Source organism: Pteropus alecto, unplaced genomic scaffold (genome assembly GCF_000325575.1).
Source record: "Pteropus alecto unplaced genomic scaffold, ASM32557v1 scaffold28, whole genome shotgun sequence".
In the NCBI taxonomy this organism is placed as follows: Eukaryota; Metazoa; Chordata; class Mammalia; order Chiroptera; family Pteropodidae; genus Pteropus; species Pteropus alecto.
The window spans coordinates 474,892-487,179 of record NW_006441063.1 but is presented as its reverse complement, the minus strand read 5'-3'; the positions used below and the strand labels follow the sequence as shown (position 1 = coordinate 487,179).

General features: G+C 34.8%; 1 protein-coding gene across 5 annotated transcripts in view; it reads right to left on the bottom strand.

Moving 5' to 3' along the window:
• Positions 1–12,288, bottom strand: part of CASK (calcium/calmodulin dependent serine protein kinase) — a 385,645-nt gene that overhangs the window by 65,781 nt on the left and 307,576 nt on the right. For all 5 annotated transcript variants that reach the window (XM_006918246.3, XM_015594375.2, XM_015594376.2 and 2 more), the window contains exons 13-14: positions 11,297–11,377; positions 5,147–5,335 (exon numbers count right to left, since the gene is read on the bottom strand). In XM_006918246.3, the coding sequence (XP_006918308.1) occupies positions 5,147–5,335; positions 11,297–11,377 (270 nt within the window). The remainder of the gene's footprint in view (positions 1–5,146; positions 5,336–11,296; positions 11,378–12,288) is intronic.

The following is a 12,288-nucleotide window of genomic DNA, read 5'->3' as shown; positions in this document are numbered from 1 at the left end:
CTGATTTGGTCTCCTTCCCTCTCTGCAAGGTTCATAAACCATTTATACCGTCACATCAGCATTGCATTCTACGACAGTGTGTGAACCCACCCAGTAAGTTATTTGACTTTGTTATTTTAACTTCACTCAATAGCTATCTTGAGAAAAAAATTTTTTATTTTTCTTGTTTTTCCTTTTTTCCCATTCTTTGTTTCCTTCTTTCGGTCCAGTTTCTTTTCTTTCTTTCTTTTTTTTTTTTGGCATTAATCTGTCCAATTCTACCAGCATCATTTATTGAAGAGACTGTCTTTACCCCATTGTATATTCTTGCCTCCTTTGTCATATATTAATTGAGTGTATAGGCATGGATTTATTTCTGGGCTCTATTCTGTTCCATTGATCAATGTATCTGTTTTTATGCCAGTACCATGCTGTTTTGATTACTGTAGCCTTGTAGTACAGTTTGATATCAGGTAGTGTGATACCTCCAACTTTGGTCTTCTTTCTCAAGATTGTCGTGGCTATTCGGGGTCTTTTCTGGTTCCATATAAATTTCAGGATTATTTGTTCTAGTTCTGTGAAAAATGCCTTTGGTGTTTCGATAGAGATTGCATTTAATCTATAGACTGCTTTAGGTAGTATGGGCATTTTAATGATGTTAATTCTTCTTGTCCATGGTCACAGTATATCCTTCCATTTATTTGTATCTTCTTCAATTTCTTTCTTCAATGACTTATAAGTTTCTGAGAACAGGTCTTTTATCTCCTTACTTAATTTGATTCCTAGGTATTTTATTGTTTTTGATACAATAGAAATGCAACCGACTTCTTAATATTGATTTTGTATCTTGCTACTGTACTGAATTCATTGATCAGTTTTAACGGTTTTTTGGTGGAATCTTTAGAGTTCTCTATACATGCCTAGTAATCTTTGATTAGATGCTAGATATTGTGAATTTTATCTTGTTGCATGCTAGATTTTTTTTTATTCCTATAAATATTCTTTAGCTTTGCTCTGAGATGTATTTCGGTTACTTAGAAATAGTTTGATCCTTTGAGCCTTGCTTTTGTGATTTGTAATTCTCTGTCTAGGGCTAATTACTCCTCATTCCTGAGGCAATATCTTCCTGTGCACTGTACACAATGCCCCACAAATTGGTTTTTCCAGTCTGGCAGATAGTAACAGGCAGTCTGTGTTGGACACTGTTCTCTGGTCTTTCCTTAGCTCTAGGTAGTTCCCTCTCATTAATGTGCTGATTATTATTGAGAATAATACTTGAGGGGAACCCTCTATAGATCTCTGGAGTTCTTTGTGCATCCCTCTCTTCTTCAATACTCTTTCCTATGAACTTTATGTACCTTGGTCTCCGCAGAATTTGTTTTGTTTCTTCAATTTAGGGAGCATGCACAGATAAGGTCTCTGCCTCAGTCCCCCCTCTCTGTGCTGTGGCCTGCAAACTCAAGTCAATACGGTGGGGCAATCATAAGGCTCATCTTGTTTGCTTCCTGTCTCTTGTGGATAACTGTCCTTTGTTGCCTGATGTCCAATGTCTTGAAAATTGTTCTTTCATGTAATTTTGTCTGTTTAAAAATTTTTTTTGGATGTTTTAGGTGAAAGGGTCCCTGTTAAATCTGGTCCCTGTTACTCCATCTTGGCCAGAAACAGAAGCTCCACATATTTAATGCTAGAATATTATTCTATGGAATAGATTACTTTTGGTTTTCTAATTATTCGCCATTAAAAGACAAGCTTTTATAAACATATTTTTGCACTAGACCTGGTTGATTCTAAGAATCACATGGGAGCCTTTTAAATAATATTGATTTTTAAATCCACTCTTTGGATTTGTACTCAAGAAGTCTATAATGGAGCCTAGCAATCTGCATTTTTAACAAGTGCCCTTGGTTAAACTGGTTTTGAATTTGAGATGATTAAGGGTAGGGGAACTCTGTCTTATCTTCTTCATTGGAGAATAACACTGTTAGAAAGCTTTGTGAAAATATTTGAGATTTTATAATCTAGACTCTGTCTGAATTTGTATAATTCTACAAAATATAACTTTGCATGGTTCTTATTTTATAGTTCTTAGAAGTGACAGGCAAGACATGTTTCATTTCCCACTTACACATTCAATCAGCATGTATGGTTACCAAGAAAGGTGTTCCTGGAAAAATGTTGCAAACTAATGTGTAAGACAAATCTAATTTCATAAGGGAAATGATAGTATGATGGAGGTTCTATCCTTGAAATTAATAAACCAATGTGTTCATTCAGCCAACATTACTGTGAACCTTTATGTGGCAGATACTCTGCTAGGCATAGTAGTGAATGAGACAGACAGGGTCTCTCATGGCTAGGGTAAGTTCACCTCAAACCAACTGGAGTTAACATTCATTATTTTGTCTGCCCCAAACATTTCTCTGCAGAGAGGAATTGACTCATGTTCTCTTGGTTCCCAAGTTCTCAAATTCCAGGGAAAGCACTGGCCCAGCTTGGGTTGGGTGCCTACTCCCGCACCTACCCCAGCTTAGGGTAAACTCATGGTGTTTCCTTATTTACATAAGCCTTTCCCTTATTGTCTAAGCTAGTTCAAGTTTGGTCTTTATCACTTGCAACTAAGGGAGTCCCAATCAATAGACAAATAGTTACAAATGTGATGTTACAAATGGGAAAACAAGGGTATAATGGGAGTACATCACCCTTGGGAGGGTGGACATAGCATAGTGGACGCATTGTAGAAGTTCCAAAAAAGCAAAAAGAGATCATATGGGTATATCTTGTATAGTAATATAATGCTTTTAATAAGACAACTAAGCAAGCAAATGAAGCTGTATTAAATATAAGAGAATTATATTATTGAAGATATATATTTTCCATAAAATAATTCCCATCTTTATGACTAACAGTCATAAAACACACACCTTCACTGGGATCATAGAAGAAAGAGAGAAGGGCTTCTTTAAGAAGACTTTTAGGGGAGATTTAAGGCCATTTTATACTTTCTGAGAAAAGTAACTCAGGGATGCAATTTTATGCTTTTACTCAACCTATGTTTCTAGGTAGTCAGCCTTCGTACAAAAGACCATGCAATTGTCATTGGGCTGCTTTAGAACATGATGATCACAAGACACTTCTAGGCTGCCTTCTTGAGGCCAATTTCACCTTCCTGTCTGCTTTGCTTGGCTGATCACCCCTTCTTCCTGACTCTCTGACACAGCCTTCTCTCCTCTATAGCTCTGTCATAACTGTTCTTGTTAAACAAACTATGTTAAATTGCATATTTGCTTGTTTAATGTAGGTAGCCCTGTGGAAAGTGAGCTCTGGGAAAGACACGTCTTATCTGCCACTATGTCACTGTCATCTAATATAGTTATCTGCACATAGTAGGCACTTAACAAACATTTGCTACGTGAGTGAATGAATATATAAAATGAATGAATGGAATATTAGACTTTCAGAGCTAGGTGGGATCTTGGAGATCATTTAGTCAAGTATGTTTTTGGCAATACTTGCTAAGCAAAATATGAGCAAACTGAGGCCCACTGACATAAAGTGATTTGTCCAAGAAACCCCAAAGCTGCCACTGCCTGTGCTTTCATGTCAATGATTTGCTTGGTGAGCACTAGAAGGGGCAAGATGATTTGCATGTCCCTGCCTGTTGCTGGGATAATAGAGTACAACCGGCAAAGCACAGTAAATGAGAATTACAACCTGAAATGTTTAGAGTTGAGGGCTCTGTGGAAATTGTAGTCATAGAATCAATGCTCTGTAACTCTTCCTTTCATTTGGAGAGGAACTAGGCAACTTTCTTAAGTAGGTATTTGTTTTTCTACATCCCAATATCCCTTCCCTATGCTCTGAGGAAAAGATATGAATGCACTAAATCTGAATATTTTTCCCTAAAGATATGATTCCTCCCCCAGACTTGGAACTTTCCCAATGTTCCCTGTCTTAGTAGCTAGCATCACTGTCTACCCAGTTGTGAAAATCTAAAGTTTAGGGTCGTTCTTGATACTTGCTTCTCCTTTATCTCCATCATCAATCCATTATTGAGGTCTACTGATTTTACTCTTTTGTTAAATCTATTCACTTCTTTCCACTTGATATCTATCCCTATAGTTCAGTTCCATCATTTCTCCCCTGTATTACTATATTAAAAGCCTCTTAACTGGTCTCCCCATACCCACACTTGTTCCCCTCTAATCCATTCTTCAGAGTGATAATTTCTCAAATGAAAATCTGATCTTGTCTCCCTGCTTAAAACTCGTTAATTGCTTCCGGATGTTTTTAAGGTAAAGACCAGAATCTTTAACATGTCTTTCAACATTTGTGTGGTCTCATTCCTGCCACTCACCTTGTTCTCTACAGTCCAGCCATGGTGCTGTCTTTCCATTTTGAAACTAAGTTAAGAGCCTTTTTACTACAAAGTTTCTGCACGTGCTACTTGGTTTGCCAGGATCTTCTCCACTCTGCCTTATCTATCCTGGGCCCTGCTTTTGTTCAGTTAACATCAAGGAGCCTTTCTTTGATCTTCCTAATCTATATTAATTCTATGAGAATGAGGTAGGGGTCAGCTTCAGTTCTATTCCAACGCTATTCCTAAGCACTGAGAAAATTAATTCATAGATACAAATGGAAGGAATTTGATTTTAGCAATGTTATTCAATTCTTTGCCTTCTGAATTATTCTTCCTCTAATTTTGTTGAAGGCAAAAGATCTGGAAGCCACAAACCTTATACAAGGATTTTTTTTTTACAATGTCATTAGATATTCAATTTATCAACACCAATACCAATATTTCAAATTGCTCCTTTGCTGCCCTAGAGGTTTTCACACTCTGGAGTAAAGTACTGGGTATGTCCTTTTTTTTTTTTTTAAACATTTTTCTTTCTTGTTCTTTTTTTTTTTTTTAATTTGAAGAGCAATTGTAAAAGGAGAGGTGAGATGGAGAACCAGCATATCTTAGGCATGATGTCAGCACGACAATTCTGGGTGGTGGTGGAGGACAGTCATGAAATGAGGGTCTGGAAACTGATTTCTTTAAAACTATCCATGTCTTCCTTCCCCCACAAGCCCTACTATCTCCTGGTAGCATAGGTTGAAGTTAGCTGCTCTAACTGATGTTGGGATTTTATGAGAGTATAGAAAACTTTCTTTTCCTACTTACCATTGGTTCATCTGTGTTCTTTTGGAACTGGACCAGCCGAACTCTGGTCACGTTCTCCATATCCATGTCTCCGTTGGCGCTTTCTGGAGAATCACCATTTAAATAGGGAGAGGTGGGAGGAGGTGTGACCCTCAGTGCTTCGTCACTGTAAACTTCATGTGCCACTACATCGTGAGTCTGAAGTAAGGCCTGGTATTTTATGAAAGAAGTAAGATATTAATAATAGTACTATTCCAACAGAAATCTATTATATTAACATATATAAAACTATTCTTTACCTGTCAAAGTTATCTCTCATCAACAGAGAACTCAAAGCACATTACACGTAGATACAACCATACCTTGATTTCTTTGTGACAAATAATCATGATAGATGGATTAAAAAAATGAATAAACAAATGAATAAATGAGTAAATGAATGGATATGTTTGTTGATTACCTGGGTTTGAGGTGTGATCTGATGCTGTGAAAAAGTACCAACTAACTTGTTCAAATAAAGGTTGACATAATGCAATTTCAAATAATTTAGAAGAGTCATCTTGTAAACAGAGGTGGCAAATTGTGCTGGGGCTTATAAACGTAATAAATTTAAAAAGAACCAGTGTAATATTTGGTGTATTGAGCAAATATCTTTCATTGGTGGTATTAACAATAACTTTTATATAATCCATAGGATGAAGATAATTTGTAACATGTCTTAGTAAAAGAAATAAAAAAACACACAAGTATACCTGAAAAAAAAAGTAATTTTCCCAAATATCACATATGATATGGAGCTCAAAATCTAAACTTATTTAATGTTTTTAGTCATTTCTATTTTTTTAGAGCACTTGACTAAATGAAAAATAAGTTGACAATTACGACTTTTTTTTTGCAAACCATGTTAACAAAGAACAAATGATTTCTTTGTATTGATATCTGCATATGTCATCTCGGTGAAACTAGATAACAAATATCCTTTGTTTCCCTAAAAAAGGATATTCTTCTACTTACTGTACTTTTGGTCCCATCATAAAAGTTTTTAATAGGCATGAATATTTGAACATTTCTACTTCAAAGATAATTTTACAGCTGAATATCAGTATGTTTGGAGCTTTACATAGATTATGTTTTCTTGTATGCTAACTATAAGTTCAGTTCTGTTTTACTCTGTGATCTGTGTGGTAATGAAATATCTGGAGATAATGAAATACAATTAAAACCGCTTTAAAAGTATAACCCTTAGTATCTCAAATTGTTATTTAAATTTAAAAAGTTATTTAAAAGTTATTAAAGTTATGACTTGGCAATTTTAATTTTAAAGGCATGCATATGAGGCAAAAATAAAGTAACAATGCAGTAAATTCATAAAGAAGATGGTGTTAATTTGTCATCAATAGAGTATGTCCTTGGAGTGATACATGCATTTGGCTTTCTAATGGAAATTGCAGATATTTCCAAGATTTCAGAGGGCTGGCCTTAACTGGGGTCTGGGTGAGGGGCACTGAGGGGGCACTAAGCAGTGCACAGCTGGAGAGCAGGGCTCTACAATGGCCCTTGGGACCTTGGTTTCCTGACCATTGCCTGACTACACTCTGCACTGGTACCCCAAGCACAACTGTGGAGGTTGTGCTATGTGGGTAAATCCCTCTTTTTCCACTTTAATTGTGGCTACTCAAAGGACTAAGACTTAGGGCAAGAAGCAAAAATCAGTAATAGGCAAACTGAAAAACTTCATCCACTAAAATTAGGTTAATTGAATCAACTATAGACGTGTCTTCCATAATTAGTAAATTTAAAAAAAAATGCTTTGTATGAATGGAGGATATATAGCCAGGTAAACAGAGAACCAAGCTTTCATCAGGTTATAATGTCAGTTACATGGGTTGGAGAAAATGTTTATGCTGCTTTTTGCAAATGATTTTTTCCCTTTTAAATATATAAGCAAACACTTGTATTTAATGTATTACATATAAGGAAGGATAAGCCCACAATCACAAAATGCTCCAATTGACCTTTAAAAAAAATGCTCAATTTATGTCACTGAATGAGGTCATACTTGATATTAACCACAACTTGCCTCTGTAAAAGACTGCTACCATAAAATGAAACTTAACCTGAGGTTCTGATACATATGAGAACAGAAAAAAGGGGGTCACTTACAGATTGTTAAAAAAAAAAAAAGCCATTAAAAAGAGTATGCCCAATAAAAAATAGGAAAATCAAAGTTTGAATATTTTTCTTCAAATATGTTATGAGGTATGATTGAGCAATTGTTACTAAGCTGAAATAGCTGTTATTCTTAATTACATAAGAAGAATCACGTAATAGGAAAGAAACACTTTCACTTTTTGTACTATAATAAGGATATGGACAAGACAACTAACAACTTCAGATGAGAGTGAAAAAAAATCTGACTACTTTATAATGAATAGGAAAAATGTGAGTTTTAGGTTCAAAAGTGGTTCCTCTGGCTTTTTAATTATAAATCATAAACTTTACCACTTAATGAAGTTTTCATGACAACTAAAGTGATTTTAACCATCTTGTTTTTTGGAAAGTAGGATACAAATTTGCTTTTAAAACCTTCTGTTTTAGATTTGATTTCTTAAAAAATTAAAGCATAAACTTCTATGAATATTTGCCTCTATCCTTAATGCTTTATATTTTATAATTGCAATAAGCAAAGAATTTGTTCTTTTTTTAAAAAAACCAGTCTTTCAAATGGAATAACTGAAAAAGAGATTAGTACGATAATATTTTTAATCATTACCTTAAAGATAGAGTAAGACTTTAAAAATCATTTAAATCTACACTTATTTACTCTTCCTTTAAATACTGTAAACATTTACGAGTATATATATTTTTAAGTGTTAGGTAATTCGATATTAAACCCTCATGTTTTAATGATCAGAAAGCAAAGAAAAAGCCAGATAATTGAATTGAACAAATAAGTGTGAAATTATAAATATGCTAAGAATAACTTCCAAACCTTGGCATAATAAAAACATAAGCATTAAAATATTTTCCTTTAACTGTTAATATTTATTTAAAAATACCAAGATTTTGAAATCATGATTTTAAAATGCTTATAAGATAGAAAGTTTCAGCATTTAACAGTTTATTTAACATAGTGTATATAGCTCGGAATTTTTTTTTTTCCCCACATGGGACATTATCCAAACATATGCTTATTTGGGAATGACCAATGAGCTCAAATTAAGTTTATTGGAAAATGGATCCTCATTACAAGTCCATCCACTTTTAAGAGCATGGGCTTTGGAGCCAGCAAAATCTGAGTTTTGAACCTCAAGGAGGCCACTTACTAGATGGGTGACCTCAAGCAAGCCTCTTTACCTTTCCAGGGCATAGTTTCCTCTGTGAACTGTAAAAGGGGTTAGTTATACCACCTCATATCCCAACCATTAGCAAGTCCTGTTGTATTCAACCATCTCTACTGAAGAGTCTCAATCTGCCCATTTTCCACCAGCCCCATCCTTCTCCAAGCCTTTACCCTCCCACGGCAGCCTCCTACCTAATTGGTCTCCTTCTTTTAACACTTATCCTCCCTGTAGTCCATTCTCTACACAGCAGCCCCAGAAATCAGAAATCTCTAAAGTACAGATCTGATCTTTCCTGCTTGCAGTCACTCAGTGCCATCCTACTGCAATCAGGAGAAAATCCAGGCTCCTTACCATGGCCTGGAAGGCCCTACATGGTCTGGCCTGTGTCACCCTCTTCTAGTTCTTCTTGTACTATTTGTTCCCTTGTTTACTATATCCCAGCCACAATGGCCTTCTTTCTGTACTTTGAGCCTATAAAGTTCCTTCTTGCTTCTGGACCTTTGCATTTGTTATTCCCCAGGCTTAGACTTCAGAAGGTTAGTTCTTTCATATAAGGAGGCTCAGCTCCTGTGTTAACTCCTTAGAGGCTTTCCCCCTATCTAAAGTAGTTCCCACTTTATTATCATCTCTGCCCCATTATCCTTTCTTTTCTTCATAGTTATTATCATTATATGAAATTATCTTGTTAGTTTACTTGCTCTCCATCTGTCTCTAGCTCACCTATCCATCCCTCACCCCACCCTCACTAGAATGGAAGTTCTATGAAGGGAGGGATCTTGTTTGTCCTATTCACCACTATCTTTAGAGCCTAGCATGGTGCTTGGCACATATTTGATGAATGAATGAAAATGTTTTTTAAACATTGAGCTAGGTATTCAAAAATTTTAAGAATTATTTATTATTTCTGAAAATGTTTACTAATAACAGTACACATATTAACTTTTCTCTGACTTCAGAAAAGCAAAATAATTAAGACTTCGAAGGTAGATAAGTTGTGAGACATAGGGCTATCTGGGCATTAGTGGTTTTGAAAAAAACTTTAACCTTAAAAAAGGCTGTATTTTGGATATATATTAATTTCTTTATTTTGCCTACATCAAATCTGAAAGATCTACTGGTCTCAAATAATCATATATCATTCTCTGACTTGAGCTGAGTTTACTTAGCAATTTATAGACAGACCTGTCTGTCCAAAATGTACAGATTTCTATCTATGGAAAACACACTGCACAGAGCAGTTGAGGCGAGGCTAATCTATCTGCAAATGGGCACATTCCTAATCTAGTCAATAATTTACCGAGAACATACTATGTACTCTGCACATGATAAGATACTATGGAGTAACTAATAATGTTCATTAGCTAACATTTATTAAGCGTCAAGCATTTGTCAGGCACTGTGCTAAGCATGGTAGATGTATCATCTACTTAATTCTTACTTCAATTCCATGGGGTTGGCTCAGAGAGTCAGATTTCACAGAACTAGGAGTGCAAGTTTGGAGTTCAATCACAGGTCTATCTGAGTCCACAGCTTTAACCACTTTTACACCATATAAGACATGATAGCTAAAGGGGAATTCATTATAATCTGGGGGAACATGGCCTACACATGAAACAATCAGGGAACAAGGTAATATTAAGGGTAATTAACTCCTGACATTTGTGATTTCTCATACTTGAGGATACTACTATGGCATAGAGTTTCTTCATTTTCCTGGTCTGTGAAACAGGTAATAACAACAATTAAATGAGATCATAAATTCAGTGAGAGCTAAGCTGAGGTGAGATGTGCTCATCCACTGGGGAAGGGACTGGCTTTGGCAGGCCAGTATGTATTAGAATGTTACACAGGTGAATACAAACAGGTGCAGATAGAACCTGGTTTCCTGTAACTCACTGGAGAGTGTTGCTGTTATATAGAATCAAGCCAAATATTCTCAAAGATTATACTTGAGTTCAGCCTTTCATGCTTGGCTGTGAGATTTAGGGTGAATACAATGATTGCTTCTTTCTAGGTGGTCATTTTGAGGATAAATTCTATTTCAATGACTGGGTAAAAGTTTTAAAAACATTGTATTATCACAAAGTACTATGTATATCAAAACTCACAGTAACTGGTATTATCTACTTATTATATACTGTTACTATTGTTTTAAAAATATCACCGCAATAGTAGTAATAAAAACATAGATTTAAGTCAGATTTTCTCCCAAAGGGCAGATACTTGGATTTTCCACTCTCTATATATACTAATGTGGCTGTTTCAAAAATGTTATATTCAATGTGAATTTTCATCTGTAATCACGCTTTCGAATATCGGTTAAGCAGACAACTATGGACCTTCTTCTACAGAAAATTATCTCATTTATTTTGAGTTCTGTTGAACCATTTAGTTTTATAATAATTGGCCCAATACAGGTGCTATCCCTGTTTTCCACACAGTACAAATGAATAAAGTATAAGTTCTACATTGTTAAGAGATGTAATTCTTCCAATAAATATATCACCTAGGTTCAGAGAATTCTTTATTAAAGGTGAAGGGGAATAAGAGGTACAAGTTTCCAGTTATAAAATAAATAAGTTATGGGGATGTAGTGTACAGCACAGGGAATTTGTCAATATCATAACAACTGCATGGTGACAGATAGTTACTAGACTTATCGTGGTGATCACATTGTAAAGTATATAAATATTAATCAGTATGTTGTATACCTGAAACTAATATAACATTGTATACCAATTATAATTTAACAAGAAAAAAATTATAATATTAAAAACTTCTTTTAAAAGTAAGGTTTTAGTTCTATGGGAATTTACTTGTTACTTACCATGAAATGAGGTTGTGTTAAAATACGCTTTAGTTCCTTTGCGTCATTATTCTCAGGGTAACATGAAATTTCTTCCAATACCTAAAAAATAAAAAAGCAAGATATATAATAGTGCAAACAGCATGCAAGACGTCAAAGATACAGAATTCTTTTAAATTAAAAATTATGAGTAAATTTTTAATGGCAGACAAAACAATTATTTTGGAAAAATTCATCATTTTATTCAAAGGTTGGTTATTAATAGATAGAAAATATAGATGGCAATAAAAATAAAACAAATTGCTATAATAGTCTCTGCCTACATTATCCAACTATAACCCAAAAGGTTATTGAAAAAAACACAAAACAAAATGACAAGTCCACAATAATATTTATGACAGGTATAAGTAACTTAATTAATTTAATGGGAAACTAAACCTTTTTCCAAACTCAACATCAAAATGAATCTATAATAAGTTAATAACAGCTTTCTTTTATGTTAATAAAACTGTCAATTCCTTTCGGAATGATTAAAATGACACAGGCTCAAATCAAAACAACTTAAATAACACTTATGTAATTTTCCTTGCAGCCTGGCAGAATCAATGTTATCCTCCACACTCATCTCACAAAGAGAGAACCACGTCCCTGCCAATAGTTCCTGGGATTAATTGCCAGAGAATCCAAGAGAATAATTTAAAAAACCAAAACCCTAAATTTTCTCTTTCCACTCAAATTTTCTTCACTAATTATAGTGGTTAACATTTTCTCTGTACAGGTAAAATGGTTGTTTTCAAATGAAATTGTTTTTCAAAAGTTATTCCTCATCACTAGGATGGAGTTTACCCGTTTAGAATTTGATTATGTGACATGAGCCCAGGGGAAAGCCTTTGTTCTCTTTCGGAGTAAACACATCATACTGGGTGTCTTGACTGTAGATGGCTGAACTCACAGTGAGGTTATACACATTGCACTCAATTCTAAAAGGTGAGCCAATTAAGGATTGTTTCAGC